We start from the raw sequence: 25545 nt of genomic DNA, 5'->3' as shown, positions 1-25545 counted from the left end.
TGTTTGGGTTTGCCCCTTTGGGCTAATTACTGCATAAGATTAAATACAGGCTACTTGTTCTCAAGTTATAGTGATAAGAGTTTTTTGGAGTTTTTTCCAGTTCTGAAAATCACTGACTACCACTGTGGTAATTATTTTGAGATATTAGTTTTTTGAAGTATACATACATATTTCAATATGTGGTGGAAAATACTCTTGTAGGACTCCTCCATTACATCTTCTGAATGATTGGCTAGTGCAATATTTAAGTGTAGTGATTCTTGCAAAAGTCTATGTGCTAGGGAAACAACATTAAAAGCAAATTTATGTGACTCAATGTTTATTATTATATATGCTAATGTTATGTTGCTACCCCAAATATTCTCTGTGGTGATGCAAATGCAGTAAGTGACTTGGACTGCAACTTGAGTGTGAATGGGGGGGGTGTGTGTGTGTGTGAGTGTGTGTGGCAGGTGCAGGAAAACACGCTTTCAACTCCGGGGCATGCTGTTCATCAGTGTCCTCTTCTACTTACTTATTTCTAGATATACAACACTGTCATACAGAGCTCCTGAAATGATCAATCTTTATGGAGGAAAACCAATTACTACCAAGGCAGATATCTGGGTAAGCAAGAAATTGGGTACTATGAAATACAGAGCTAATGAAGAGGGGGGTGTGGGAAGCTAAAAGTGGCATACACTAAATGAAAAACTAATTCTTTGAAAGGGAAAGGTGCAGCTTTACAATACAGTATAGAGGTATCTTTGGTGCTTAGCTCTCCTATCAATACAGTGAATGCCATGTGTCATGTTTAGTTTGAGATAAGTAGGACATGATTTAAAATTTGTTTCCTTTTTGTCCACTCCAGCTACTGTTTGATAGTTACTAGTGACTTGGAAGCCTGTTGGCAGCATGATAGGGAAAGGTGTTTGTATTAGGTAATGTGCAGTGAAGTAAATGAATATTAAATTCAGCAGAAATGCTAGCGTTATTGCTGGGTGATATGACAATGTGAATGCAGCTTTGGGGTACTCTCTGATTTTGGTAATTTGTTGTTTAGCATAGGAATCTGTGGGAAAGAAAGCCTTTCTAGCACTACTTTATATATCAGCTTGTCACATCAACAGTGTGTTTCAGAATGTGGCTTCTACATAACAGTGGAAGGGTCAGCTGGTAGCTAGGATGCAGTTTATTTCTTGCTGGTGCTGCTTTATTGTGTTTAAGTCTTACTCTCATCCCTTTACAGTGCCTGTATTTGTTTCTACAGGCACTTGGCTGCTTGCTTTATAAACTTTGTTTCTTTTCACTTCCCTTTGGAGAAAGTCAAGTTGCTATTTGTGATGGAAGCTTTACTATTCCAGACAATTCCCGATACTCTCATAGTATACACTGTTTAATAAGTAAGTATCTAGGCAGCATGACAATTCTTTTGCTTCCTAAGTCAAATAAAACACAGATCATTGTAAGAGATGATGTAGAAGCATAGCCTGATGTAGTTAGATATGTGAATCATCTCTTACCTACCTTGAATTTTATATTAACCCTAGAAAATTCTAGCATCATGAGTTGGTTATAAGTGGTTTTTCTCTGAAGCTATTAATTACTACTTCAGTTTATCTACCCTTTCTATAACTGAGTGTCAAAATACCAAACAACATACATCTCTAATTGTATTTGACCCGAGAAACTACTGATTTGACAAAAAGTATTAAAAAAACCCAAACACAACCTCCGAAACAAAACCCCTACCCAATATAACAATAAAACTGATTTTCTATGGTAAGCTCATTTGGCAGAGCTGATAAATTTCTTCCTGCTGCTAGCATGCTGACTTGACAGGCTTTTTGATGTCCAACAGTGACAATTTGGTCTTGCCAATTTTTGCAGGATATATGCTTGAACCAGATCAAGAACAGAGACCTGATATCTTTCAGGTATCTTACTTTGCCTTTAAACTTGCCAAAAAGGATTGTCCAGTATCTAATATTAATGTAAGTAATAATAATAAATTGTAAGTCTTTAATGTTGTCTGTATTTTTAGTGTATTTTGTAGGCAGCTTTGAGAAAAGTGTTATCAAACCATCTGAGAGATTACATCGATTTCTTCATAAACCTTGTTCCTAAGTATAAATCCAGTTTAAAACACAGCACACTTCAGGCTGCTGGTGCATACCTGCAATACTAGCTCTCTAAACAAGTAATCTTTTAATTTGGAGGGCATAGCTTCATAGATTATGTTGATTATGCAGGAATACCTGACTTGCTGTCTTAACCATTATTCATCTCTGGTGTCTACACAAAATACACTCGCTACAGGTCTTGTTGACAATTGAAGGTTTAATGTTGTAACTGTAGTGTCAAGAATGTTTGTTTGTTCTCGACTGACACCATTTAAGCATCCTTAGGAATTATGTTAATACCTTGGAAGGACTACTTGAGCTAGAAGGTGAATGGGATAGTGCCTTAGTTGGTCTGCAGTCCTACCCTTACTGTCCACGTGAGGCTGAACTTTCTCTCCAAGATGTTCTCATTCACAGATCTAATTGTGGAATTTGAGGGCACATCACTGAGTTTGACAGCAGCTTAATTTTTCCAGGGAAAGTCAGAAGTATGCCTGTCTTCTCCTAGACGTTTCTTGACTAATTCCAGTACTGATAGTAATCTTCAGAAGCGATTTTTGATAATTAACTCTCTCTGCTATTTGTGACCAGGTGTAGATTTGCATCCTTTTTGTAAGGAGGTAGTTACGTGTGTAATTAGTGATGCATCTCCTCCTCCTTCTCCCAGAATTGTGATTTCTGCCTGCCCTGGCCCTCCTCCCCACCCTGCCCTTTGGTAAACTGTGGTTTAGGTGAAATGCAGTTTGTTCAGGAACTTGAGAGAGATGCTGCATGGCTTTTTGGAATTAGCGTTGTGGTGGAAGAGCTGAGCGAGCTGAAAAACTGCTGTTGGTACATGCAAAGCTTAGGCCTTAGTTTAGTTCTTGAACTTGAGGAAGAAAAAAGTCTTCTGTGCAATCACAAGAAGACATTTAGAGAAAATGTTTTACTGTTGTTGGTGGTTGGTAGTGTGTAATTGAAATAGTTAACTGGTCATGGTTTTGTTGAACTTATGTGACAGATGAGAGAACAGAGGTACTGTTAAATTACAGCACTTCTAATCTACAGCCTTGTGAATTCTGCATGAAGCCTTGTAATGTGAAAAACTTGAACCCAAGTGTTCCTCTTCAGTTTGTAATGATTTTTTTCTTTCAGGAGTTAGTTTGTGTTTCTGTTTGTTTTGTTTTGTTGTTTTTTTTTTTTTAATTTATTCAAATTTATTTTTCCCAAGAATTCTCCTGTCCCTTCAACTCTCCCTGAACCCATGACAGCTAGTGAGGCAGCTGCTAGAAAAAGCCAAATAAAAGCAAGGTGAGCAGTGAATGTGGCTTCACTTCTTTTTGCTAATATTGTCAAGCAAAAAAAAACCAAAAAACAAACAAAAAAACCCAGAAAAAATCAGTGATGAATTAGTTTTTCTTAAGCAGTTGGACAGTTTTAAAAAATACCTATACTATAACCTGATAATGGGATTAAACCTCAAAAGTAGTTTGGTTTTGAGCATCTTTATTACCCTGGCAGACTGTTATACAGCTCTGAAGTACCTCAGGGAAGATGCACATATTTGGAGCACTTTATAGGCGTTACAACTGCTAGAGGCAGTTTTTCTAGCAAAAAGTAGAAATGAGTTGATTTAGCAGATTTTCTTAACCTAGTTTCCTGTGCATATGAACAGTAATCATATTTCTAGTCTTAGGATTGCTGGCTCAAACACTGGCCCTAACTTCCACTCAGTGCTGTGAACTGAGTGAGGAAAGCTTACACAGAAATTTCATGTAGTGTCATGGTCCTCTTGGGAATAAGGCTGTTGCACAGTTCTGTCTGAATCATGTTCTGCAGCAGTCATATATCCTATGGCTGCTGTGGGTGGTGAGTGGGAAGCTGAGGAAGCAAATTTTAAGTTATTAAAATGGAGCTCGGAAGTCAAGTAGCGCATGGTTAAGACATAATTAAGCTATTAAGAGAAACTGTATCTGATTTGAAGAAAGTCCTTTTTTACCAAGTCTCTCATATGGGAAAACTTGCCATTTCAGAATAACAGATGCTGTTGGACCAACAGAAACCTCAATTGCACCACGACAAAGACCAAAGGCCAATTCAAGCACTGTCACTTCTAGCGTGCTGACCATCCAGAGCTCAGCAACTCCAGTCAAAGGCCAAGTTCCTGGTGAATTTGGTAATTGTGGGCAAAAAGGTAATATAACAAAGTCTAAGTGTGGACCAAAAGAAATGAAAAAAGCATTTTATTTATTTTCCTTCTTGCTCTAGTAGGGATAGCATTTAAAACTCCAATTAATCTGATTTTTTTTTTTTATCTGCCAAAAAACAACTTTTGTGCTTTCCAAAAGACTAAATGTGCGAATAGTAAACTTGACCAGGTGCCACACAAACTGAATGCAAATGGTTGAGAAGAAAAGAGTTTTTTCATTGTGCTTAACACTGATTTTGACCTAACTTTTCCACTGTGGACATGAGAAGTTCATGCTCAGTCTTGGTTTTCAAATAATTCATGGAAACTGCTGAGCCAGTTCAAGTTCTGTAATAAACTGCTTTCATTGTAGTAGGAAAAATACTTTCCTTGTACCTCAAAAAGTCATGAGATACCAACAATATGTTGGTGGTGTTTGTAGTCTGAAGCCATGTTAAAACTTCACTTCTCTCATGACTGACTGATGCATTTCACATTGCACTGGGAATGCAGTAGAGGGGCAACAGGGGAGTAATTGAGGGAGAATGGGTTAAATGGAGTGAAATGGGTTTTCAGTAAATCCTTTGAATTTGTCTTTATCTCATTCAGAAAGAGTTATGGCTCTGATCAATATTCACTTAAATAGTTATATCTTGAATACTTTCCCAGTTGCAGTTGATGTTATGTGTCTACTACAGTACAGGAAGAATGCCTTAGACATGGTATTGGGAAGGCATCCAATCAGTGTCCCAGGTGTAAACAACTTCTACTAGACAGTGGAGCATTAGGGATTAAGAAAGTAGAAGGTACAACTTCAGTGTTAGTACAGCATAAGTCTTGAACCCAGCTTGCTTTGTCGTGACAACGAAGGAAGGTTCCCACAGTTGTGCATTGGCAGGCCTGGAAGTATATTGTCAGTCTTGGAAAAGATGCTGTTAAACTGTTTCACCTTGAAGCCTTATATAAAGCAGTTAACTGCCAGTGAGCTCTCTAGCTAAACTTTAGAGATCAGTATGTCAGTAGTGTTGTCTGAATATCCCAGGAACAACGGCACCAGGGAACAGACAAAAAATCCTGCAGTCCCAAGAGACCAACCAGCACCCCCTGCAGCAGAACAGAGTTCTCCAGCAGCTGCAGCAGGGTGACTGGAGGCTGCAGCAGCTGCATCATCTGCATCACCAGCACCAGCCTATGATTCAGGATGCTTATATTCAGCAGGTACAAGTTGAATCGGTTTGACACACCTCTAAGAGACACTTCTTATGCCTATTAATAATGCTTTAAATGGTGTGCTAGTTGAATACATCTGCTGATGCTGCCTAATTTTTTTGCCTGCTATGAGAGGGAGCAAGGGATTGTTGCTCCTGCCCCTTCTTTTACCTCTGATTTGTCTCTTCATAGGCATTGTACTGCTTATCCTTGGAAGTTGCTTTTGCAGTTTGACCCTGAACCCTAGCTTGCTTTGAATTACCCCTGTGGCCCAAATACAGGTTTTGTATATGCATAAATGTGCTGGAGATAAATCACAGAATGGTTTGGTTTGGAAAGGACCATCCAGTTCCAACACTCTGCCGTGAGCAGAGATGCCTCACACTAGAGCATGTTGTCCAAGGCTCTGTCCAACCTGGCCTTGAACACTGCCAGCGGTGGAGCATTCACCACATCTTTGGGCAACCTGTACCAGTGCCTCACCACCCTCACAATAAAGAACTTCTTCCTTATAACTAACCTGAACTTCCCCTGTTTCACTTTAAATCCATCACCACTTGTCCTGTCACTACAGTCCCTGATGAAGAGCCACTGTCTGGCACTTGAATGTTAGGGATTATCTAGGTGATGATGTTACACTTGCAGTATGTGGTTGTACATACACCATCCGAGTAGGATTTTGTGTTTTTTTTTTTTTTTTTGCTTTTTTCAGTTTCTTTTGGTCAGTGAAGAGCTTCCTTTTTGTAGTTGTTCTCTCTGCCTGGATGTTTAATGGGTACCACATGTGGTGACACTGTCCAGCTTGCATGCCATCAGGTGTAATTGCTTAAGTTGTGTAGCATAAATAACTGTAAACATTGCAAAGGAGCAGCAATGTCAAGCAAGAACTTTCACATCCTTCCAAGATGCCTACTGCTGTGGCTTTTTTGATTTTTAACCCTATTGAGAAGCTGTGCTTCTTTAAAGCACAGCTCATGAGTTTTCCAAAGGGGCTTAGTACTGGTGAAGATGGCAAAAGCTAGGATGGCAGTTGGCCTGCCTTAGAAAAGGCAGTGCTGAATATGTAGTTTAATTTTTGGTTAAACAGGCTGGTATTAATTGTGGGGGGAGGGGGAAACAAACCCAAAACAGAAAAGCTTCCAAACAGTCATTAAAATGCAAAGGCTAAATTGCAAGCTGATTCTTGATTATGTGATATCTTAACTGGAAAACGCTGTTGAGTCACAGAAGTGATTTTAATTGATGCTTCTTCTAAATATCTGGGTATTTCCAATGGGGGGATTATGACTTATTAAAGCTGTTTTCTTCTTTCTGCCTATAGTATCAACAAGCAATGCACCAGCAGATGGTCCAACAGCAGCTGTTGATGCAGTCTGTGTACCAGCAGCAACCTTCCCAATCTCAATACCCTGCCATGGTATGTCAGGAATAGAACATAAATGGTACAACTTTAAAATACAAGCTGTGTTTGGAGGTCTGTTGTGAATGTTCAGTAAGAAAAGTTTGTGAGTAGTTGTAATGAGCTGTGGATTTGGTAAATAGTGTGAAGTTCAGCATCTAAAATAAAAATTCAGCTGGGGGGGGTGGGTCAAGTTAACCCAAAGTGATAGAAGGCATCAGATCCTACTTTAAAAAGAAGAAAGCTACCTGGCATAATAAATTTCTAAAGAAATTGTCCTGAAATTTTGGTTATTAATATTTAAGAATAGGGTATGATGAAAACTAACGACTTAGTGCTTCAGTAGGTTACAGTAATTGCAGAAAGCTAAGTGGTAGTATGTTGAAAGAGAAAAATGGTATCACTGACTTGTTACGGCTGTTTTTCACCTGTATAATGGACAGATCTGGCTTCTTGCTTTAGCTGAAGCTACTAAGCTTTTCTGGAGTGTGGTGGCTGTTAGAGCATTTGGCTGTAAGAATGGTAGTGTTACTGAGCAGAACAGTTTTACACTGGCCTGTGTGAATTTTAGTAACACAATCATTATCTTAGGTGCAGCAATATCAGCAGGCTCTGCTACAGCAGCAGATGTTTGCTCAGCAGCAACAGCGGTCGCAGCAGGCACAATCTCCTGAATATATCACTTCTCCTCAAGATTTCTCACCAGCCTTAATCTCCTACCCTGGGTCACTGCCAGTGTGTGCTGGAACAGTGGCAGATTCTCCCTACCCTCTAAGCAGGCAAGTATTCTGACATAGGTGTACCTAAGGGTTACTTTACTGCATGTATTCTTCATTGTGATGAGCACTGCTGAATCCTTTCCTCAGAAATTACTTGCTTCAGTAGGAAGCAAGTTATTAGGAAGTAGTGAAAAGGAGGAAGTGTTACTTAAGAGCAGTTGGATAATTGATATTTAATGGTAAAGGATATTTTGGGCAGAAAACAGGACACAACTTTTTAACAGATGAATCTGGTACAACTTCTTAAAGGACCCATCTTCCACTTTTTCTTCTTCATGGACTTATTCCAGGAACTGACTGCTAACCACTTTGCTTAGGATGGTCAGTTGAATGAGGTTGAGTGTGTGGAAGCCTTTCTTTGAAGAAAGGCCTTATAGCGGGCAATTATCTGCTAGGGCTTCTAACTCTTGTGCCTGTTAATCAGAGGTCTGACTTAAACACTCCACATCATGGAGTATACCTCAACAAAGAGACAGTCCATTTGCAGGGGTCTGCAGACTTATGTTAATAAAGAATGTATTGTCCATTAATCCTTATGAAAAACAAAGTGTAGAGTAAAAGACCCCTTCCATTACTGATTTTAAAAATAAATCACAGCTTTGTCCAGTTTCACTGATGCTATGAACTAGGTTATAGATTGATACAGGTTCCTACTCTACTATATTTAGAGAGAAGTCCTCTGCAAGTGTAGGAATGCTGCAGTCTTTGGTGCAGTCAATTGTGAGACAGGCTTTCAGTGAGTAGGGTGGCTTAGGTGTTTTGGGATGCTGCTGTCATTCTTAGTATCTACTAGATTACAGTGTGTTGAAAGAGTAAAAGGCAAGTTTTTTTCCTGCTGTAGGCTGGGTTGATATAATATGTATCACTGTGACCACTTTGGCTTCATCTCACCAATTATGCAGTCTAATTCTTAGCAGAGAGTGTTGTCCTGCACTTCGATGCCCATATTTGAGACCTACCAGCTGTACTTTGGTCAGGTCAATTGCCAGAGTACTTTGGGCAAAACTGACTTCTGAAAGGGATTCTGTTCCAGTCTGGCAGTAAATGTGTGTATTTCCAGTTGCTCTTCTGTGTTTTTTTGCTGAAGATTTTGACCCTTATGTTCAGTTTCAAGTCAATGACTGAGTTAGCAATGGTTTGCAATGTATAAAATTGATCTTGCAAACAAGAAATATGATTTCCTATCTTAGAATTGTAGAATGGTTTGGGTTGGAAAGGACCTTAAGGTCATCCAGTTGCAACCTCCCGGTGTGGCCAGACACCTCACACTGACCATATTACTGAAGGCTCTGTCCCACCTGGCCTCAAACACTGCCAGAGATGGAGCATTCACCACTTCTTTGGGCAGTTTGTGCCAGTGCCTCACCACCCTCACAGTAAAGAACTTTGTTACATCTAACCTGAACTTCCCCTGTTTCACTCTAAACCCATCACCCCTTGTCCTATTGCTACATTCCCTGATGAAGAGTCCTTGCCTGGCATCCTTACAAGCCCCCTTCAGATACTGGAAAGCTGCTCTGAGGTCTCCACGCAGCTTCTCTTCTCCAGGCTGAACAGCCACAACTTTCTCAGCCTGTCTTCATATGAGAGGTGCTCCAGCCCCTGATCATCCTCTTCTGGACTTTCTCCAACAGCTCTGTGCCCCTTTGGAAGGGGCTATGAGTTTCTTTTCCCTTGACATTGTACAGTGTGTTGCACTGTATGTTGTCCATCTCACAGTAGCAAGAGCCAGTAGTCTTTGGGACAGCAGAACCCAAGCTGACAGGAAGAAGCCCCTTCCCCTTTGTCTTGTCTTGAAGAGATGGTTCCTTTGGAGATGGGCTGCAGCTGTGGCCTGCAGAACCTGGCTGGGCACACAGAGAAACTGGTTAACATGCAGGAGCTTGTTGATTGCTGCTTTTCTAGTCCCCTTCAGAGCAGTAGGTAAGCGGTAGGTATAGTTTGCTAAAATATACATGAAAGGAAAAACTGATCTAGTCAAAAAAGATTTCCTTGGTCGTGTAGATAAGGCTAACACAACCAGGAGCTGTTATGTCAACTGGTTAGTTGTATCAGTTGGATGGAAGTGGGATTCAAAGATGCTTAATGTGTCTGCCAAGAAAAAAGTAATTTTAAAATGAAGAGAGCTACTTAAAACTTAGTAGGCTTTTCTGAGGCACACAAGGGCAGTCTCCCATGGCAATAGAGAAATGACCACAGGTGAAATACAGTTTTTGCCCTTGCATGTCACCTTGATGAAGGATTCTGTGCTTTAGCTACAATTAATAGAGTAGAAGGTAAAAGTCCAAGGGTTGTGTACAGAAATGATATGATCAAACCACATTTCAAGCATCTTTTTGCTCTTAAATTAGCTTTCAGATGCTTTTGGGCTAAGCTGTTAAATGCGTATGTTTTACCTGTATGTAGTGTTTTGGGATAGTGAAACATGTCATAGATTGTCACCCTGATAATCCTATAATGTTTCTCTTTATTTGCTTCCATGATTGACTTTACAGGTCAGGTATTCCTGATGCTGAATCAATTGCCAGTTACCCAAAGCAGAGCATCAGTAACCCACCTGATATGTCAGGCTGGAATCCGTTTGGAGAGGACAATTTTTCCAAATTGACAGAGGAGGAGCTGCTGGACAGAGAATTTGACCTGCTAAGAACAAGTAAGGGACGCTTGAAGGCTTATTTTGCTTCACAGTAAATAAAGGCTCTGTAGTTGCTCAGCCCTTCCAACGAGGGCCTGCCAAGGGCCATGCAGGCTGTGTACAGAACATTCTTTCTGAGCATTTGAGGGCAGAGTTGGGCCTGTCTCTCTCCTTTCCCTTTTGAAAATGTGTGCAATAGGAACTCACAGTCTAAAATCAGTAGTTACTGATTCAAATACTGCAGAAAAGGTAATAGCTCATAAATACTGCTTGTGTCACCCTTGGTTGTCAGAAGCTCTTAACAGCAGAGGTATGTTGTCAAACAGGAAAAGAAGTTTGGCTGCTTGCTTTATTCATTTCCAGCTTTTTTTTTTTCTTTCAAACCAGAGCAGAAGATTCTGTGGTTTGGATCTGTCCTTTGAAAATGCCTGAAAGAAAATTGATCTAATACATTATGTTAATGTTTTGTAATGTCCTTTTTGATGAGTGGCTAAGTGTAAGGACTGCTTTATTGTTCTGATATGGCAATAGTTGAATAAACTTTTTGCTCTTAAAGTCAGTTATCTCCATGTTTTTTACTTCAAATTAATTCCTTTTCTTAATTGCTTAACACGTGCTTATTTTGGATGCTTTCTAAGTGCCACATATATCTTTTAACCATGCAAGTGTTTAGACTTGAAGAAGGCTTGAATAACTTAAAGCTAAATGCTGGGAACTGCTGTCTCTAAATCTCCAGCGGAAAGAACAGTTAACTACTACTACAATTCCATTCTCCAGTTTTTGTACTGCATGTATGAAAATAGTCTGGAGTTTTAAAAGACTGAATCTACTTAGGCATGATTTTGGCTCGGCTCTTAGTAAAGGTAATTTGATGCATGGAAGAGCCAGATGTGACAATAAACTTCATATACTGTATCAGAAAATAAATGTGACGGCATAGTTTTGCTTAGTAATAACCAGCATTAGGGCTTTTTAGTCACTTGATTACAGAAAGTGCAGAAATTTAAAATGACTCTCTAGACCAATAGCACACTAGGTGGCAGGCTTGGTCGTGCATACTATGAGGTGTAGTTCCAGCCTCTTAGGCCTTCTGGCTTGAGATCCAGGGAAGGGGGAGTGTTGCTAGTTTTAATCTTGGAGTATGTGTGTGTTGTGTTTACACATAAATACATACATCAGAGACTTTGAGACTTGTTTTTTGTGCCGAAGAGGTACGAATTTGCAGAAATATGTATATTTTGTCTACTGCTCTTTTCTCAAACTTAGGTGGATTAACATGAAATTGGGGGATTTATTGCACAATTAAGGCTTATATCTATAAAATTGTCTTTAATTGTATACTACTTCCTGGAGTTTCCTCAGATGTATTTGAAGGATTGAGGCTTTATTCCCTTTGGATGTAGGTTATCTCTTATGAGAGAAATCTTTTGTTTACTACTAGTTAATTTTTTTTTACTCAGTTTTTGAGTTTACTGTGAATCATTTTGCCATCTAGAGAAAGGAGAATTGGAGATACAGGTTTAATAAATGCTTCAATCTGTTACTAAACCTGGTTGCTGTCCTGTACCTTACAACTCATGTACAGCATTATGCAAGTCGTCTTTCTGTGATGCTGTGTGGTACTAAGTAGCATTCAAAACACTAATCCTTTCTTTCTGCTTCCTAAAGCCTGGTTTGTATTGTTGAGCTGATGCTTTATCCATAAGTTATTACTATTTTTAAATCTCAAATATTTCTAAAGCTGTTGTGTTCCTGACAGTAATACATGAGTAATGAAATCTACACAGCCTTTGTTAGAGGATCCAGATGTCATGAGTTTTTGTTAGGCTGACATTACTGTTGGATGTCATGCATTTAGTAGCTAAATGTCATAGTGTGTGTAGTGATGGATATTGCTGTGCTGATTAATCACTTTGCCTTTAAAAAGGGAGGTAATTCCTAGAACAGAATACCTTCTTACACGTTGTGGAAATTTTCATATTAAAAAGATGACAGTTGCAGTAAAATGTAATGTTCAGTTGAATGAAGCTTTCTAAAACTGAGTGCTTTTGTGGAGAGCTTTGATATGGAGTTACACGATGGGAGTTTCTGGTTCTTGTGTACACTGTTGTTTCTTTGGTTTTGTTGTCATCATTTGTATTAAGGATGATCCAGAAGCAACACATGATGCTGAGATTCCGACATCATTGTGAAGAAATGGATTTCTTACAAAGAGCTCCTCTAACCACTTCATAATCTTTGCAGAGTTGGGAGCCAAGAAAATGAGTTGCCTTTCTCACCAGGGCAAAAATACAGCACAGCCTTCACACTGAATTGCACAAAGATGCTTGTTGGGTCCAGAATCCTCTTGGTCCCTCAGCAGAGACATCTATGGGTCCAAAGCCTAAAAGCTTGGACATCTATGGGTCCACAGCCTACAAAGTCCATCTCCTTTGCAGTACGTACAGTATGAAGGAGCTACCTGAGCCATCTGTGCAAGGAAGAGCTGTGGTTCTTAACAGGCTTTCTTTGTGCGTAAGTGCTGCTTGTACTTCTGAAAGTCCTGAGAGCTGTCTGCTGAGGAACCTTGCGCCTCTCACTTACATGGAAACAGCTGGATTCCTTGTTCATGGATTTGAATAACTGCACTGTTCTATAGAAGAGTCTGCTGTGTGACACGGTGCATGATTGTGTCTCTGGCAGCAGTCTGGGCTGCGTTTGTGTGTTTGCTCACTGAGGTGGGGAAGAAAACTTGGCTTTTTATTTTAAGGAGGTGGTATCTGGAGCATAATACAGTAATACTGACACTCCTACACATCTGCTTGTGTGAAGCTGGAGGACCCATCTGTCTATCTCTCAAACACTCTCTGATAGAGAAGTGGATCTTGTTACAAGGTGGGCAAATGATGTGCCTCAGAAGACTGAAAAAGTGGTTCTTCCTTTTCCAATAGCCTTAGAGCTGATGAATTGACAATTTTTAAATTTTATTTTCGAGGGAAGTGTATCCTCTTACGTATATACTTGGTTGCCATGGAGGAGCTGAAACCTTCTGTTTACTCACTTTGCCTTATTTTTCTTGTATGCTTAGCACTTGAATCCATTTTGTTTTCCATTATCCCTGGCCCTGCTGTTCAAGCTGGGAGATCTGATCATCATCTGGCAGCTTGAACTTGCATGGTCTTGCATGCCAACATTTGCATGGACTCTGCAAAGGGTAGTTGTTGCACCCTTAAAAGTTGCAGAGTTTGGCCTGCAAACTGTGCAGCAGTCAACTGGGTTTTCCCCTGGAGGCAAGACAGTAAGGATAATAGAGCAAAAGCATCTTTGATTCAGTTTGCATTTATAAAGCAACACACACCCGCAAATAAAATAAAATGCCACCAAACCAACTCAAAACCCCAAACTGTTCCTGAGGGGAGAGTGCAGTGTGACTTCAGAATCGGGAACAAATGCTGCTCTTGGATGTGACACTCACCAGTTTTCTGTTGTCAGGGCTCAAAGCTGATTGTATAAAACATCCAGCTACCAGTTGTTGGTGCATCTCTGCTAGTGTTCTTGGCCTCATGGCTGTGTCACTGCAGGATAATCTTCATGTTGGTTAGTTGCTACCTATTCCATTATGTGTATGTTGAGGTGAGAGCAACTACTTAAGCTCTACGCTAGGAGCGCCCAGTTGGGATTCTATTTTATGCCTGCAATAGAACAACTCTCACTTGCATTTCTTTGGAGAGTCTACTGGTAGGTAAAAGTCAAGTCACTTTATGGACACTTGAATATGAACAGAACACTTTTCTGTGAAAAAATGGTGAATAATTCCAAAACTCCTGGGCTTTGTACAGAGGGTTAATAGGCATCTGTCTGAGGGAGGTGGGCTTGCCGTCTAGTTCCTGGTGGTTGTCTTAGTAAAGCCTACTGGTTTCTGTGTTGAAGGACTGGATAGAAGACATGCAGGTAGCTTGATATGTCAGTAGGGTGCAGTTGAGCTGCTTCTCCACAGTGGCAAATTGTCAAGAAGGTTGTGCTGCAAATGGTTTGGAAGATCAGCAGCTTGCTGTGGGAAAGGGGGAAAGTGAAAAGCTGTGTCTTCTGCATAGCGCACGTAGGATGTTTGCTGAAGGTGCAGTATGTTGTCTCAAAATATGTTGGCTGATGGGCGTTCCAGGACCCTCCTGAGTTATGGTGTGGTGGTTGAGCTGGATGGGCTCGATCTTGAGTTGACAGCGATGTTAGATTCTGACCTTAGACAGAAAGACTTGTGTTTACCATTCCTAGTGCTTCAAATATCTGTGTTAAAAAACGTTTTGTATGTCACTTTATAAAAGGAAAATAAAATAAAATTGTGTTTTAAGGGTTTAAGACGGTACAAAACTGATGCTATGTTTATCTATATTATGACACTCAAATTGGTTTTGATTACTAACAGATGTTACATGCTTAATAAAAAGTATTCCCAGCTGTTTTGCTGTGGTTGTCAACTTTCCTCTTTTTCTGGCAAAGGCTGGCCAAAACTGTGATAAAATGGATGATTCTATGTTTGAACTAAGTGTAGTGCTTTTGACTTGAAAACCTCAAAAGCACAGAGGTACAAAACCTCAGAAGCACAGAGAGATACCTTTTGCATAGGCATAAGACCTGCCATTTTTATTTTATGTTTTGTTCTGTTTTGTTTTTGTTTTATTTTACAGGCAGGCAGCAGCCTGGACAGGACAGGACAGCATCTTCAGATAAGAATGTGGAGCCACATTCTGTTCCACAGAAAAATCCTCCTGAAGATCCCTTTGGTTCTGTTCCTTTCATTACTCACCCAGGCAAGTTACATCTGTAACATCACTACCTCATATATATGCAGTCATATATATGTATCTGTTGAAGTATTTACATCCAGTTAAATGACCAAAGAATGATGCTGCCTTATGACAGTAAATGAGTTGAATATTTTTTTAATAATGTTGATTATCTCAAAAACCCACTTCTGCACCCCCAGCTCCTGGTACATGTACAGTGTACAGACAAGGTAGTCTGCACAGTGCATTTACATTGGACCAGTGCAGCATGAATCACTTGCATAGAGCTAGAAGTGCTTTTGCTAAAAGCAAGTTACTTACCAAGACCAAATCTTGTTATTTCCCTGTGGTCTGCTTTCAACTCAAGTTCAGTTCTCCAGCTAAGCTAAGACTGTAAAGCTTCTGCTGCATTTAATGTATAGTTTGTGTCCATATCGAGTCTAAACAAATTATTTTGTGATCTATATTTTGAGGGGAGAGGGGGATTTATTACTGTATTTCAGCTCAGCTTTGGTTTGGCCAGGGATGGAAGTAAAAATAACACGGTGTGTGAATGTTGTCTGTGAACATGCAACTGTGCCTCATCCTGCAGTTTCATTGCCAGTTTTAACATTTGCTTGATCGACACTTCAGTAATTGCTTTTGATAGCTGTAGCAGACTGATACTTGTGGCAGACTCAAGCCTACATGACAGTTAAAAGGTAGAAGGAACTTCAGTAACTTACGGAGCCACTTAGACTCTTCCTAAGTTTTGCTGAGAGTGCTTGTGTGATAAAGGTGCCTTAACATGACTCGTAAAAACTCTTCTAGTGGAAGTTCAAAAGCTCAGATAACACGCCTTAAATCACTTTAGGTCAACCTAAGTTAGCCTATTTCCTTTTGCTTTCATCTTGCATTCCTGAAGGTCATGTACTAGGGCTGCTTAATGCTCACAAGTCTTCTTGTGAAGAGTGAATAGGATAACACTGTTGTATTCTGCAAGGTAATTTGTGAAAATACCTCTGCATCCGTGTCTGCTCCTGTTGTTAGAAAGACTTGAATTGATTCTAGTTAGTATGTTACTCCATTCCAGTTTCTCCTTTTCTTCTGTTTGTTCATAAAGGAAAAGTTTGCGTTTTGTCTTCTTGATATTCAGTAGTTCAGTACAATGTGAAAGCAGTTCTGAAGTGAAAGAATGTTTGCTCTGTCGGTGCAGTTTCTAGTTTGAAAGGGTTTTACCCAGGAGTCTTTATTAAGAGGTTGCTTTATTGTATAAGTGAGCCTAAATTACATGCCAAAGGAACAGTAATAGTTATAATTAATCTGAGATGGTGACTTAGTCTCCTGTTGTGAGTATTCATAACCATGTGTTATGGGATTATTTGGTTTCATTCCTTGCTTTAAGTCTTATTGCTCATTGCTGTTTTTCAGATAGTTACAATATAGTTTATATTGTAAATGAATGGCTACACTGTAGCATGTTGCATGTTTTATTTTTGTTACTTGGAATCCAAATTTTAATTCTTGACATACTAAAAACCAAGGGGAGATGCCTTTTCAGGAAACAAGCTAAAAAACCAATTGAGTTATGCCTGAAAAGAAGACTTCTTGAAAAATGTTGAGTTGCTTGTGAATTGTTAGCTCTTTTACTGGAGGGGGAAAAAAAAGGTATGTTTTCAATAGCCTTTTTTCTGCTGACTTTGGAACTAGAGTTTAAGTGTACATACTGGCTTGATTTCAAGGAAGGGATTTTTAATTGTGCTAACAGCGAATTACACTTAGCAACCAAATCAGATTTGAAAAATGTTCAAATCTGAAGATCTGTCTGTTAAAAGCTGGTTTGTTTTCCCCACAGAATTCTTCAAAATGTCTTGAAATGAGCTGTTGTAAGACAAGGAAGAAAAAGGGAGCAGTGTTGACTTAGACATATTTTATTTCTAGTTGAAGGCTGTCTAGGACAAACTTGGCAAATGTCCCTAAGATTTAATGTTTCTTTTTGTACTTCACATCTTTGTATAATATGTTCTTTCTGGTTTGTTCCTTGTGATAATAAAAGATTTAACTGAGAAGTAAGCTGCATGTGTACCTTACTCAGGGTGTCAGGGGGATGTGCCTGAATAGGAAGTGGAACAGAGGTTTAATATCTTGAGCACAATTCCAGTCTTTGGGTGAGAGCCTGTCCTGATCTAGTCTGAGCAGAAGTTTCACCTCCTTGCTAACGATGCAGATAACAGAGCATTATCATTACTCACCCAGGTTTAACTCTACTGAATCTTGACTGCTTGAATTGTGATGATTGGTGTTACCAATCCAGAGTATTCATAATAATAAGAAAATTCTGCTTCATTAAAACGATGACGGTTTCTATTGAAGAAGTGTTCTACTGTATTACCAACCTTGGAGCTGGAACTCTGGTCTTTCTGCTTTGGTTATTTTTGCTGTGCAGCATGGGTCTCGGGTTCATAAATGTTGTTATGGGAGTGTAGCTTAGAGTCATCTAGAGGACTTATTTTGTTTCTTAGGCCTAAGGGTTCTCTGCTAAAAGCAGTTAAATACAAAACTAATTTCTATCATCTGAGTGAGACAGCAGCAAGAAGAAGGAGGTGGTGTATCATCTTTTGACTTAACTTCACATGAAGTGCTGGTAGTCTAGCAAAGTAAGTGCTAGCAGGTAACTCTTACACTTGTCTCCAGGAAGGTGATGCAAGGGAGATGCAGAGGGTGACGTTTGAAACCTTTTATCATCGCTGGAAAGAAATGTGGGATGCTGCAAGTGGTGAGCCCTTGGGAGTTTCCCTGTGGAGCGGAGAGGGCATTTCAGGCCACTGCTGCTGCAAGGGTCACTGGGAAGGAGAACCTTGAGCTGGATGGACTAAGGATGGACCAGTGTCTGTGCCTGTTCTTGTAAAGCCAGAAATGATAGCTGTGTCACTTGATGTGATGCGCAGAGGGCAGTGGTGGGAAATGAATTAGCACACTATTGGGTTCCTCATATTGGAAAACAGTTGATCGTGTAGAAGCACTTACCGTTAGCCACTTGCGGTGTATATACTAATAAAAGTGTTTTCACAAGGACTGCATGTAAACTTGCTATACACACTATTTTATGCGTAAATGTGGAAAATAGTAATGACTTAGAACTTGAAATAGCTGGAAATGAAAATTGGCTTGAGAGAGAATTCCAGTGCTCAGTCTGGTAGAAATGAAAGTAACCCTGCAAACACATTGGGAAAAAGAAAACACAGCTGAGTAGCAAGTTAGTGGAGCCTTGAGGACAGGAACCAAACATGTGGAAAACAAGATCTGTTTCTTGAATGCCTGAAAAACTAGATGGTGACAGTGGAAGAACTGGCTCCTGTGGTCAGCATTTTGGAATGGAAGCTTTTGATGCAAGTTTGTGTTAACCATCTGTGTTGTAACATCCTTTGTTAGCACTGAGTTTCAGAAACTCTGAAGACACATTTTCTGCTGTTTTCAAATTAGAAGAAGGAAATGTCATCAGTGTAATATACTTTGCTGGGTGGTACTCAGTGGCCTTTTGCCATCTTATGTTAGCTTACACTAATAGTTTCCACTGTTTTTTCTAACAGTGGAAGGTAAGGTAACCCCTTCCCTGTCACTGCATGCATGTTTGCTGTGCAGAGACTGGGGATAAAAAGGAAATTTAGTTCTGTAGCAGCTTCTTTGGGACTTCCAGGCTTCCTGCACTCGAAGATTTGATTGTGTCTTCATATGATCTTGGTTTCTGTCTTGGAATAAGAGCACTTCTGTGGTGTGATATGTAATCTGCTACTGGCAGCTGCATGGACTGTGGTAGAACAATGGAAACTGGCTGGGGACTTGGCCACAACATGGTCTTGAAAGGACTTTGCTGCAATAGCTGATTGTGAGCATTCACTGTGTTAGAGCAGGGAAGTGTGTTCTTCTGGCATGAAGAAACATGGCTGACAAGTAATCATGTGGTTACTTTTTCATGTACTGCTTCTAACTCCGTTTCAAACCACTGCTGCAAATTTCTGTGCCATGACTTTTGGAGTAAGGCCCTTTCCAGCCTGAACCAGTCTGTGATTCTGTGAACAGGCTCTGCATCAGATGAGGTATAGAAGATGGCATGAAATCTGCCTGACAGAACTTTAACTGAAGTACAACTCATTACAATTGAGGAAGAAACTGTAAACGTGAGAACAGAAGAAATGGAAAGGCTTGTTGAAGGCCTTTTCCTGTGCAACACTAAACCAGCTCATGTCATCAGCTCATGTTTAATTTGGGTATTTATGTACTAGAGCTGCTTATTAAAAGATGCCCAGACCTGCAACTTGATGTGGCTGTTGTACAATGTCCCAGATGTAGGTAACTTGAAAATTAAAGTAAGTTCATATCAACATGAATGAAAATACTGCTCAATGAAAATGCTGTGTATGTTATTTCATAACCTCTCCTTGGCTATGCTTTCAAGTATTCATACTATTTGCTGAATGCTGGTTCAGGCAGATAATTTTTAGACTTAAGCTTTTCTAGCTAGCATTTCAGAAGTAACTCGAACTTACTCACACATCAGAAGACAAAATCTGTGTGGGCTTGGCCTAGGGCAGTGGTGCTTTGTCACTCCAAAATGATTATTTCTTTCTTTGTTTCATATCTTAGGACAGTCGTGATCACCATTCACTTCTGTTGTGTAACACTCTTCAAGCTGTAGACTAATTATTTGAAAGAATATCTAAGCAATAGCTATTTTATTCACTCCTTTTTGTTCTTGAAAATAAAGGTGGTAAGCAGGGACTTAGCTGCCATGTGGCCTTGAATGGCCTAACCACTACAATATTCAGCAGCTGCTGCTCTGGCTGCTGTCAGAACAACAGTGCAGATTTAGTTGCAGCAGGTCTGTAATCCTTGGGCCTGACATGTGGCAAATTGTTGTGCAGTGATGGTGGCAGTATGTTACCAATTCCAAGGAAGCTTAAAGCTCCTCGCCACCCCCCCTCCAATGCCCTAAAATGATGAACCAGCAGAAGGCATGTAATTACTGCAGTTGTTTAAGGGAATTCATCCCCTTATAATCGGATGTCTCGAAAAAGAACATCAGAAGAGAAAATTTCCTTGAAGATTGGGATCATCTTATATGATTAAAGATGTTCCACCTGGCTCGCATTTGGGCAAAGAACAATTGTCTCCTAGGGGATATAAACCTGATTAGAAGTGTAGTAATCTGAACAGCACATTACAAACAGATGTTACTCAACATTCTGTAGCATTTTTCTATAAATACGTATCTGAACATATACATCCATGGCAGTGTTCAAGGCCAGGTTGGACAGAGCCTTGAGTGACATGGTCTAGTATGAGGCATCCCTGTCCATGGGTAGGGGGTTGGAACTAGATGATCTTGAGGTCCTTTCCCACCCAAATCACCAGTCTGTGATTCTATAAACAGGCACTGCATCTGATAAGGTGTAGAAGATGGCATGAAATCTACCTGACGGAATGCTTCATTTTTGACATCTACTTGGTCAGAGCATTAAATAGTCATTGGAGACCTTTTTCCTTTTGGAGCATTGTTTCTATTTGTAGTGTTCTCTGTGTTTGTGTAGTTTGCTAACTTCTTTAGAAGAGGGGGAATGGTGGTCTGGAAAAGGCAATTATTGTCATAGGTTTAAAACCTATAGCTTAGCACAGGATGGTGTTGTTTTGTTTGGATACCAGTTTGCTGCTGTTTTCTCCCTGTTACTGGGACTAAACCAAATTCATTGTGGATGAGATGTGGTGGCTGGAAAAATCAATATCCTTGCAATATCTCAAAGTAGCTTTAGAATGGGGATACTTGAGAAGACTTCTTCTCATGTGTAGGAACAAACATTTACGAATACACAGGCTCTGTGTCTACTACAGAACAGGAATCTCCAGCAAGGGGGATTGCTCAATGAATAGTTCCTGTCTTCATCCCAGTTTCCTAGATACAGTAGTAGACTTAAGAGAGGAAATACAGGATACTAATATAGATTCCTTAAAAATTAGGCTGTCTGAATGACTGATTCCCTGAATCTTTTGCTGCATATTGTCAGTAATGACAGTTCTAGGTGTGTCTATAAAGACCTGTTGCAGTGGCTTTTGTGTCAGTATGAGTACATTGTGTATGTTTTGGGAGCCGCTTTAAGGGTTTTGACATGTGCTGTCAAGTCCTGCTTGATCTGTGTTCTGTCCAGAGAGGTCTGCTACTGTGAGCTAAACATCCTGTGGCTTGAATCACTTGTTCAGTTAAGTCAGCAGCTCTTGGTAGTTGGGGTTTTGCCTTGTTCTTTGCAGTTTGTTTTCCAGTGAACATGACTGTGACAGCAACTGAAAAATATTTAAACCTTTTAGGAAGTCAGGTCTATTAGGTATACTCTAATTCAGTTCTTGTTTAAAAGAAAATAATCAAAACTTGTTTTCTGCATATGTATTACATACAAAGGTCTAATCATTGCTTGGGAGTGCAAACTTGTGGATATGGCCCTACAGAAAAGGCTTGGGGGTCTTTTTGCATAAGTAATGTTAACATCTAGCCTAGAAATACTTCCTTTTTCTTCTCCTTTTAGATCTAATTGCTTTTATGTTAACGTTAGCATTTCAGTAAATATTGGGAACAGCAGGGTTTGGAAGCTAGAGGGTTATAGAGTGCAATGTGAAGGCTGTACCTTAGGGAAATCTAAAGTAAGCAGCCAAATAATCCAGGTTCTAATTTAGTGGGTAAAGCAAATTTGTAGTGTGTAAAATTACAGTAGATAAGAAGCAATCTGACACCAGAAACAAAGAAGAAACAACTCAAAGCCTTAATCACTGGATGGTTTTAGTCATTCTGGTCATCTTGTTTTTAAATCCATACATAAAATATACTGCTGAGCAGTTTTTATTTTAAGTGTAATTGCAACAGAGCAGAATGGTGACTGGATGAAGAAATCAGCTGTTAATTCCTTTAAAAAAGGAAAAAATACTTCCTGTAAAACCTAGTATTCTGGTCTAAACTGGAGCATATAAAGAAATAATCTGACTTGGCCAGGAACTTGCCTATTAATTTTCTTGTGAAAGCAGAAATGACTTGAGAAATTATGTTGGATGTTGTAAGAACAAGAGAGTCAGAGCTGGATTCTGGCTGAGGATTTGTTTCAGGGAAATAACTGGTGTACACATCCATTCCCAGCTTTTTCAATCCTATGAACACATGGAATGGATTACATTTCAGTAGTTGTTTTTCCAAGCTGTTTTAATTTTGGATAGGTGAGAGGGTCAGCAGTGTAGTGCTGTGCTGTGGGCAGAGCTTGTTAGTAACTGCTCTAATGAGGAACAACCCCTGCCTCAGGTTTATGTCAGGTAGGAGAGGTGTAAGAAGTAAGTACCCAGAACTCGGACTGTACCATTTGGTGCAGCGTGTTGGTACGTGGCTGTTCCTAGCTGGATCACCATGAACTTGGTGCACTTGTCAGGCAAGCATAGGCTGTGGAAATACAGTTGGTTTTGCTGTTGTTCTGGTTCCCAGCTGAAGGTTGGGGCCCACATAATACTCAGCCTGGAGTGACTATAATACAGTCTTGCTTCAAGGATCCAGAGAAACTACTGAAAATTTGAGTGCAGAGACGTCAATTATCATTGCTGTTACTAGCATTAATTGTTCACCTATCTGAAAGGAGGTCGTAGTGAGGTGGGGTTGGTCTCTTATCCCAAGTAACAAATGGTAGGACAAGAGGAAATGGCCTCAAGCTGCACCAGGAGAGGTTTAGACTGGAGATTAGGAACAATTTCTTTACTGAGAGGGTGGTCAGGCATTGGAACAGGCTGCCCAGGGAATGGTGGAATCACTGTCCCTGGAAGTGTTCTCAAACCGTGTAGGTGAGGCTCTCAGTGACATGGTTTACTGGCCTTGGCAGTGCTGGGGCAAAGGTTGGACTTAATGATCTTAAAGGTGTTTTCCAACCTAGCTGGTTCTTCAGTTATGCCTTCAGAAAGTTGTGTGGCTGCCTTGTGATCTGTGTGCTACAGAAACATACATCTCAGGAGCAAATATGCTTTCCCCATCGAAAACCAAGTGTTTCTTCCTTCTCTTCAAATAAAAACCTGACAGTTAACACTCCTGAAAATATCTTTGTGCAGGGCTGCAACATAGGGAAGAACTTGTTTTGCCTGAGTCTGAGTGCCATAAGCATGCTCTGCATGGTCTTGCTCACTGTTTTGTCAGTTGGTGCAAAGTATTTCTAAGTCAACCACCCTTCAAAAGTCATCAGTGAATTGTTCTTTTAGCTCTAGTTTTCAGATAATTATTTACTATATGTATATAAAAAAAAGGAGATAAAAGTGTCAGAGTAAAATAAATAAATTTCCTTCCTGTAGAGAAACTGGGCTGACAGATCCTGTTCAGAAACAAACAAGAACACTCTGCTCTCAAACTGAAGTTAAAGCAGTAGGGTTTTTGTTTTTGTTTCTGTCTTTGCTTTTTTTTTGTCTTTTTTTGCTTATATTGCTACACTAGAAGTTAGAAGGGGCTAATTGTGGAGGTTCAGTGTCACTAAGGGTTTGAAGCTGCATTGAGTATGTCAGTATTGCCTCACTTACCTGACTGTATGGTAAAAACCTTGGCACTGTGGGTCAGTCTTGAAGGATCTCTTGAAAAGGTACCTTAATAGTTTTCACTATTGTTTGAAATGTTAGATATGGGTTTTAGCTCATTTCTCTCAGCACAGAATAGGTGTTTGCTCTGTATGTGTGGCTGTGGAGTGTGTGGAACAAGTACTGACTTTGAGTGTATTTCAAGTTGTGTTTTGTGTTTCTCTTTGACCTGCAGGTTCCCCTAGAAAACCAGCTGATAACTCGGCTGGTAATCAAGGAAATAACTTAGGGATGCCAACCAAGGCTGGAAAGCCGAGCCATGCTTTTAGAGATCCCCAGCCAGGGAGGAAGACTGCAGAGGGACAAGTGACAAAAGGTGGCGATGAGTCAGAGAGTGATTTCGAATCTGATCCTCCTTCTCCCAAGAGCAGTGAGGAAGAAGAAGAACAGGAGGATGAAGAAGTGTTGCAGGGAGAGAATGGAGACTTCAATGATGACAATGATACAGAACTGGAGAATTTAGGCCACCGACCTCTCCTCATGGACTCTGAGGAAGAGGTGGAGGAAGAGGAGGAAGAAAAGCAAAGTTCTGACTCTGATTCTGGTCGTACTAAGCAAAAGTCTGTGGAAGAGTTCCTGAGTGGTAGGTTCAGAGATGGTATTAGCAGTGGTGAAATCAAAGAACCCACTTCAATGCATATGTCCTTGTCTGAGGTGCAAAGTACTGTAATCCCGGTGAGCCCTGGCCAAGAATTTGATGTGTTTGGGGCAGTGCCCTTCTTTACTCTGCAGCCCCAGGCAAGAGAAATGGACAAAGATGTCTCTTCTCAGGCAGCTTTTCCCAGCCTGAGCCAAGAGCAGGATGACTTTGATGTTTTCACAAAAGCCCCCTTCAGCAAAAAGGTGTCTCGGCAAGATGGCCATGTGGCAGGAACTGAGCCTCTGCTCTCTCCCACCTCTCCAAGGAGCCTTGATATTTTTGGCTGCACCCCATTTCAGCCTTCCCTTCTCCCCAAGACTGGTGGGAGTAGAGAGGACCTGTTTGGGCTGGTTCCTTTTGATGAGATCACAGGGAGTCAGCAGCAGAAGATGAAACAGCAGCGTAACCTGCAGAAACTTTCTTCCCGCCAAAGGCGAATGAAACAGGAGGTCTCAAAGAACAATGGGAAGCGGCACCATGGCACCCCAACCACCACGAAGAAGGCTCTGAAACCCAGCTACCGCACCCCCGAGAGAGCTCGCAGGCACAAGAAAGCTGGTCGCAGGGACTCGCAGAGCAGCAATGAATTCCTGACCATCTCAGACTCCAAAGAGAACATCAGTGTTGCATTGACTGATGGCAAAGATCGAGCCAACCCTCTGCAGGCAGATGAAAGTCTGCTGGATCCTTTCGGAGCCAAACCCTTCCATCCACCAGACTTGCTGCGGCATCCCCAGCACCAAGGTTTTGGTGATGGCTCTGGGGATCATGGAGCAGTGGTAGTGGCTGGCAGACCAAGGCAGAGTTCCTTGCACAGAGCCATTCATGGTGGTGAGGGGCTGAAAACAGATGACTTTGGTGCAGTACCCTTCATAGAACTGGTTGTGCAGAGTGCGCAGAGCCAGCAGCAACAGGCACTCGAGTTAGATCCCTTTGGAGCAGCTCCATTTCCTTCCAAACAGTAAATGCTTCCAATGGGTTTCTCCCCTGCTCTGCCTCTCCGAGTTACTTACTAGAGGTTTTAATTAGTGGAGTAATTTATCTGTTACAGGGACCTGTGTTGTACAGTTTGTTCAAGTTCAAGGAGACAGGGACAGCTTGTACAGTGAAACTTGAAACAATGGCAAATTCAGATTTTTTTTTTTGTTTGGTTTTTTTGTGGTTTGTTTTGTGTGTGTTTTTGTTTTTTTTTTTTAAATTAAAACTGATCCAGGAGCATCATTTTGTTGTGGCAGATG

At 40.5% G+C, this 25545-nt stretch overlaps 1 protein-coding gene across 1 annotated transcript in view; it reads left to right on the top strand.

Annotated features, from left to right (window-relative positions):
- BMP2K (BMP2 inducible kinase) overlaps nt 1-25307 on the top strand; it is a 46528-nt gene extending 21221 nt beyond the window's left edge. The window contains exons 6-15 of the mRNA XM_061463851.1: nt 525-606; nt 1250-1382; nt 1870-1973; nt 3313-3392; nt 4115-4275; nt 5312-5487; nt 6800-6895; nt 7469-7656; nt 10152-10309; nt 23843-25307. Of these exons, the coding sequence (XP_061319835.1) occupies nt 525-606; nt 1250-1382; nt 1870-1973; nt 3313-3392; nt 4115-4275; nt 5312-5487; nt 6800-6895; nt 7469-7656; nt 10152-10309; nt 23843-25272 (2608 nt within the window). The 3' untranslated portion in view covers nt 25273-25307. The remainder of the gene's footprint in view (nt 1-524; nt 607-1249; nt 1383-1869; nt 1974-3312; nt 3393-4114; nt 4276-5311; nt 5488-6799; nt 6896-7468; nt 7657-10151; nt 10310-23842) is intronic.
- The last annotated feature ends 238 nt before the right edge of the window (nt 25308-25545 follow it).

This window comes from Pezoporus flaviventris, unplaced genomic scaffold (assembly GCF_033815535.1).
Source record: "Pezoporus flaviventris isolate CSIRO_AGI_PZ_B2104156 unplaced genomic scaffold, CSIRO_AGI_Pfla_v1 ptg000002l, whole genome shotgun sequence".
NCBI lineage: Eukaryota > Metazoa > Chordata > Aves > Psittaciformes > Psittacidae > Pezoporus > Pezoporus flaviventris.
Note: the sequence above shows the minus strand (reverse complement) of the source record. Positions and strands in the feature narration are given on the sequence as shown.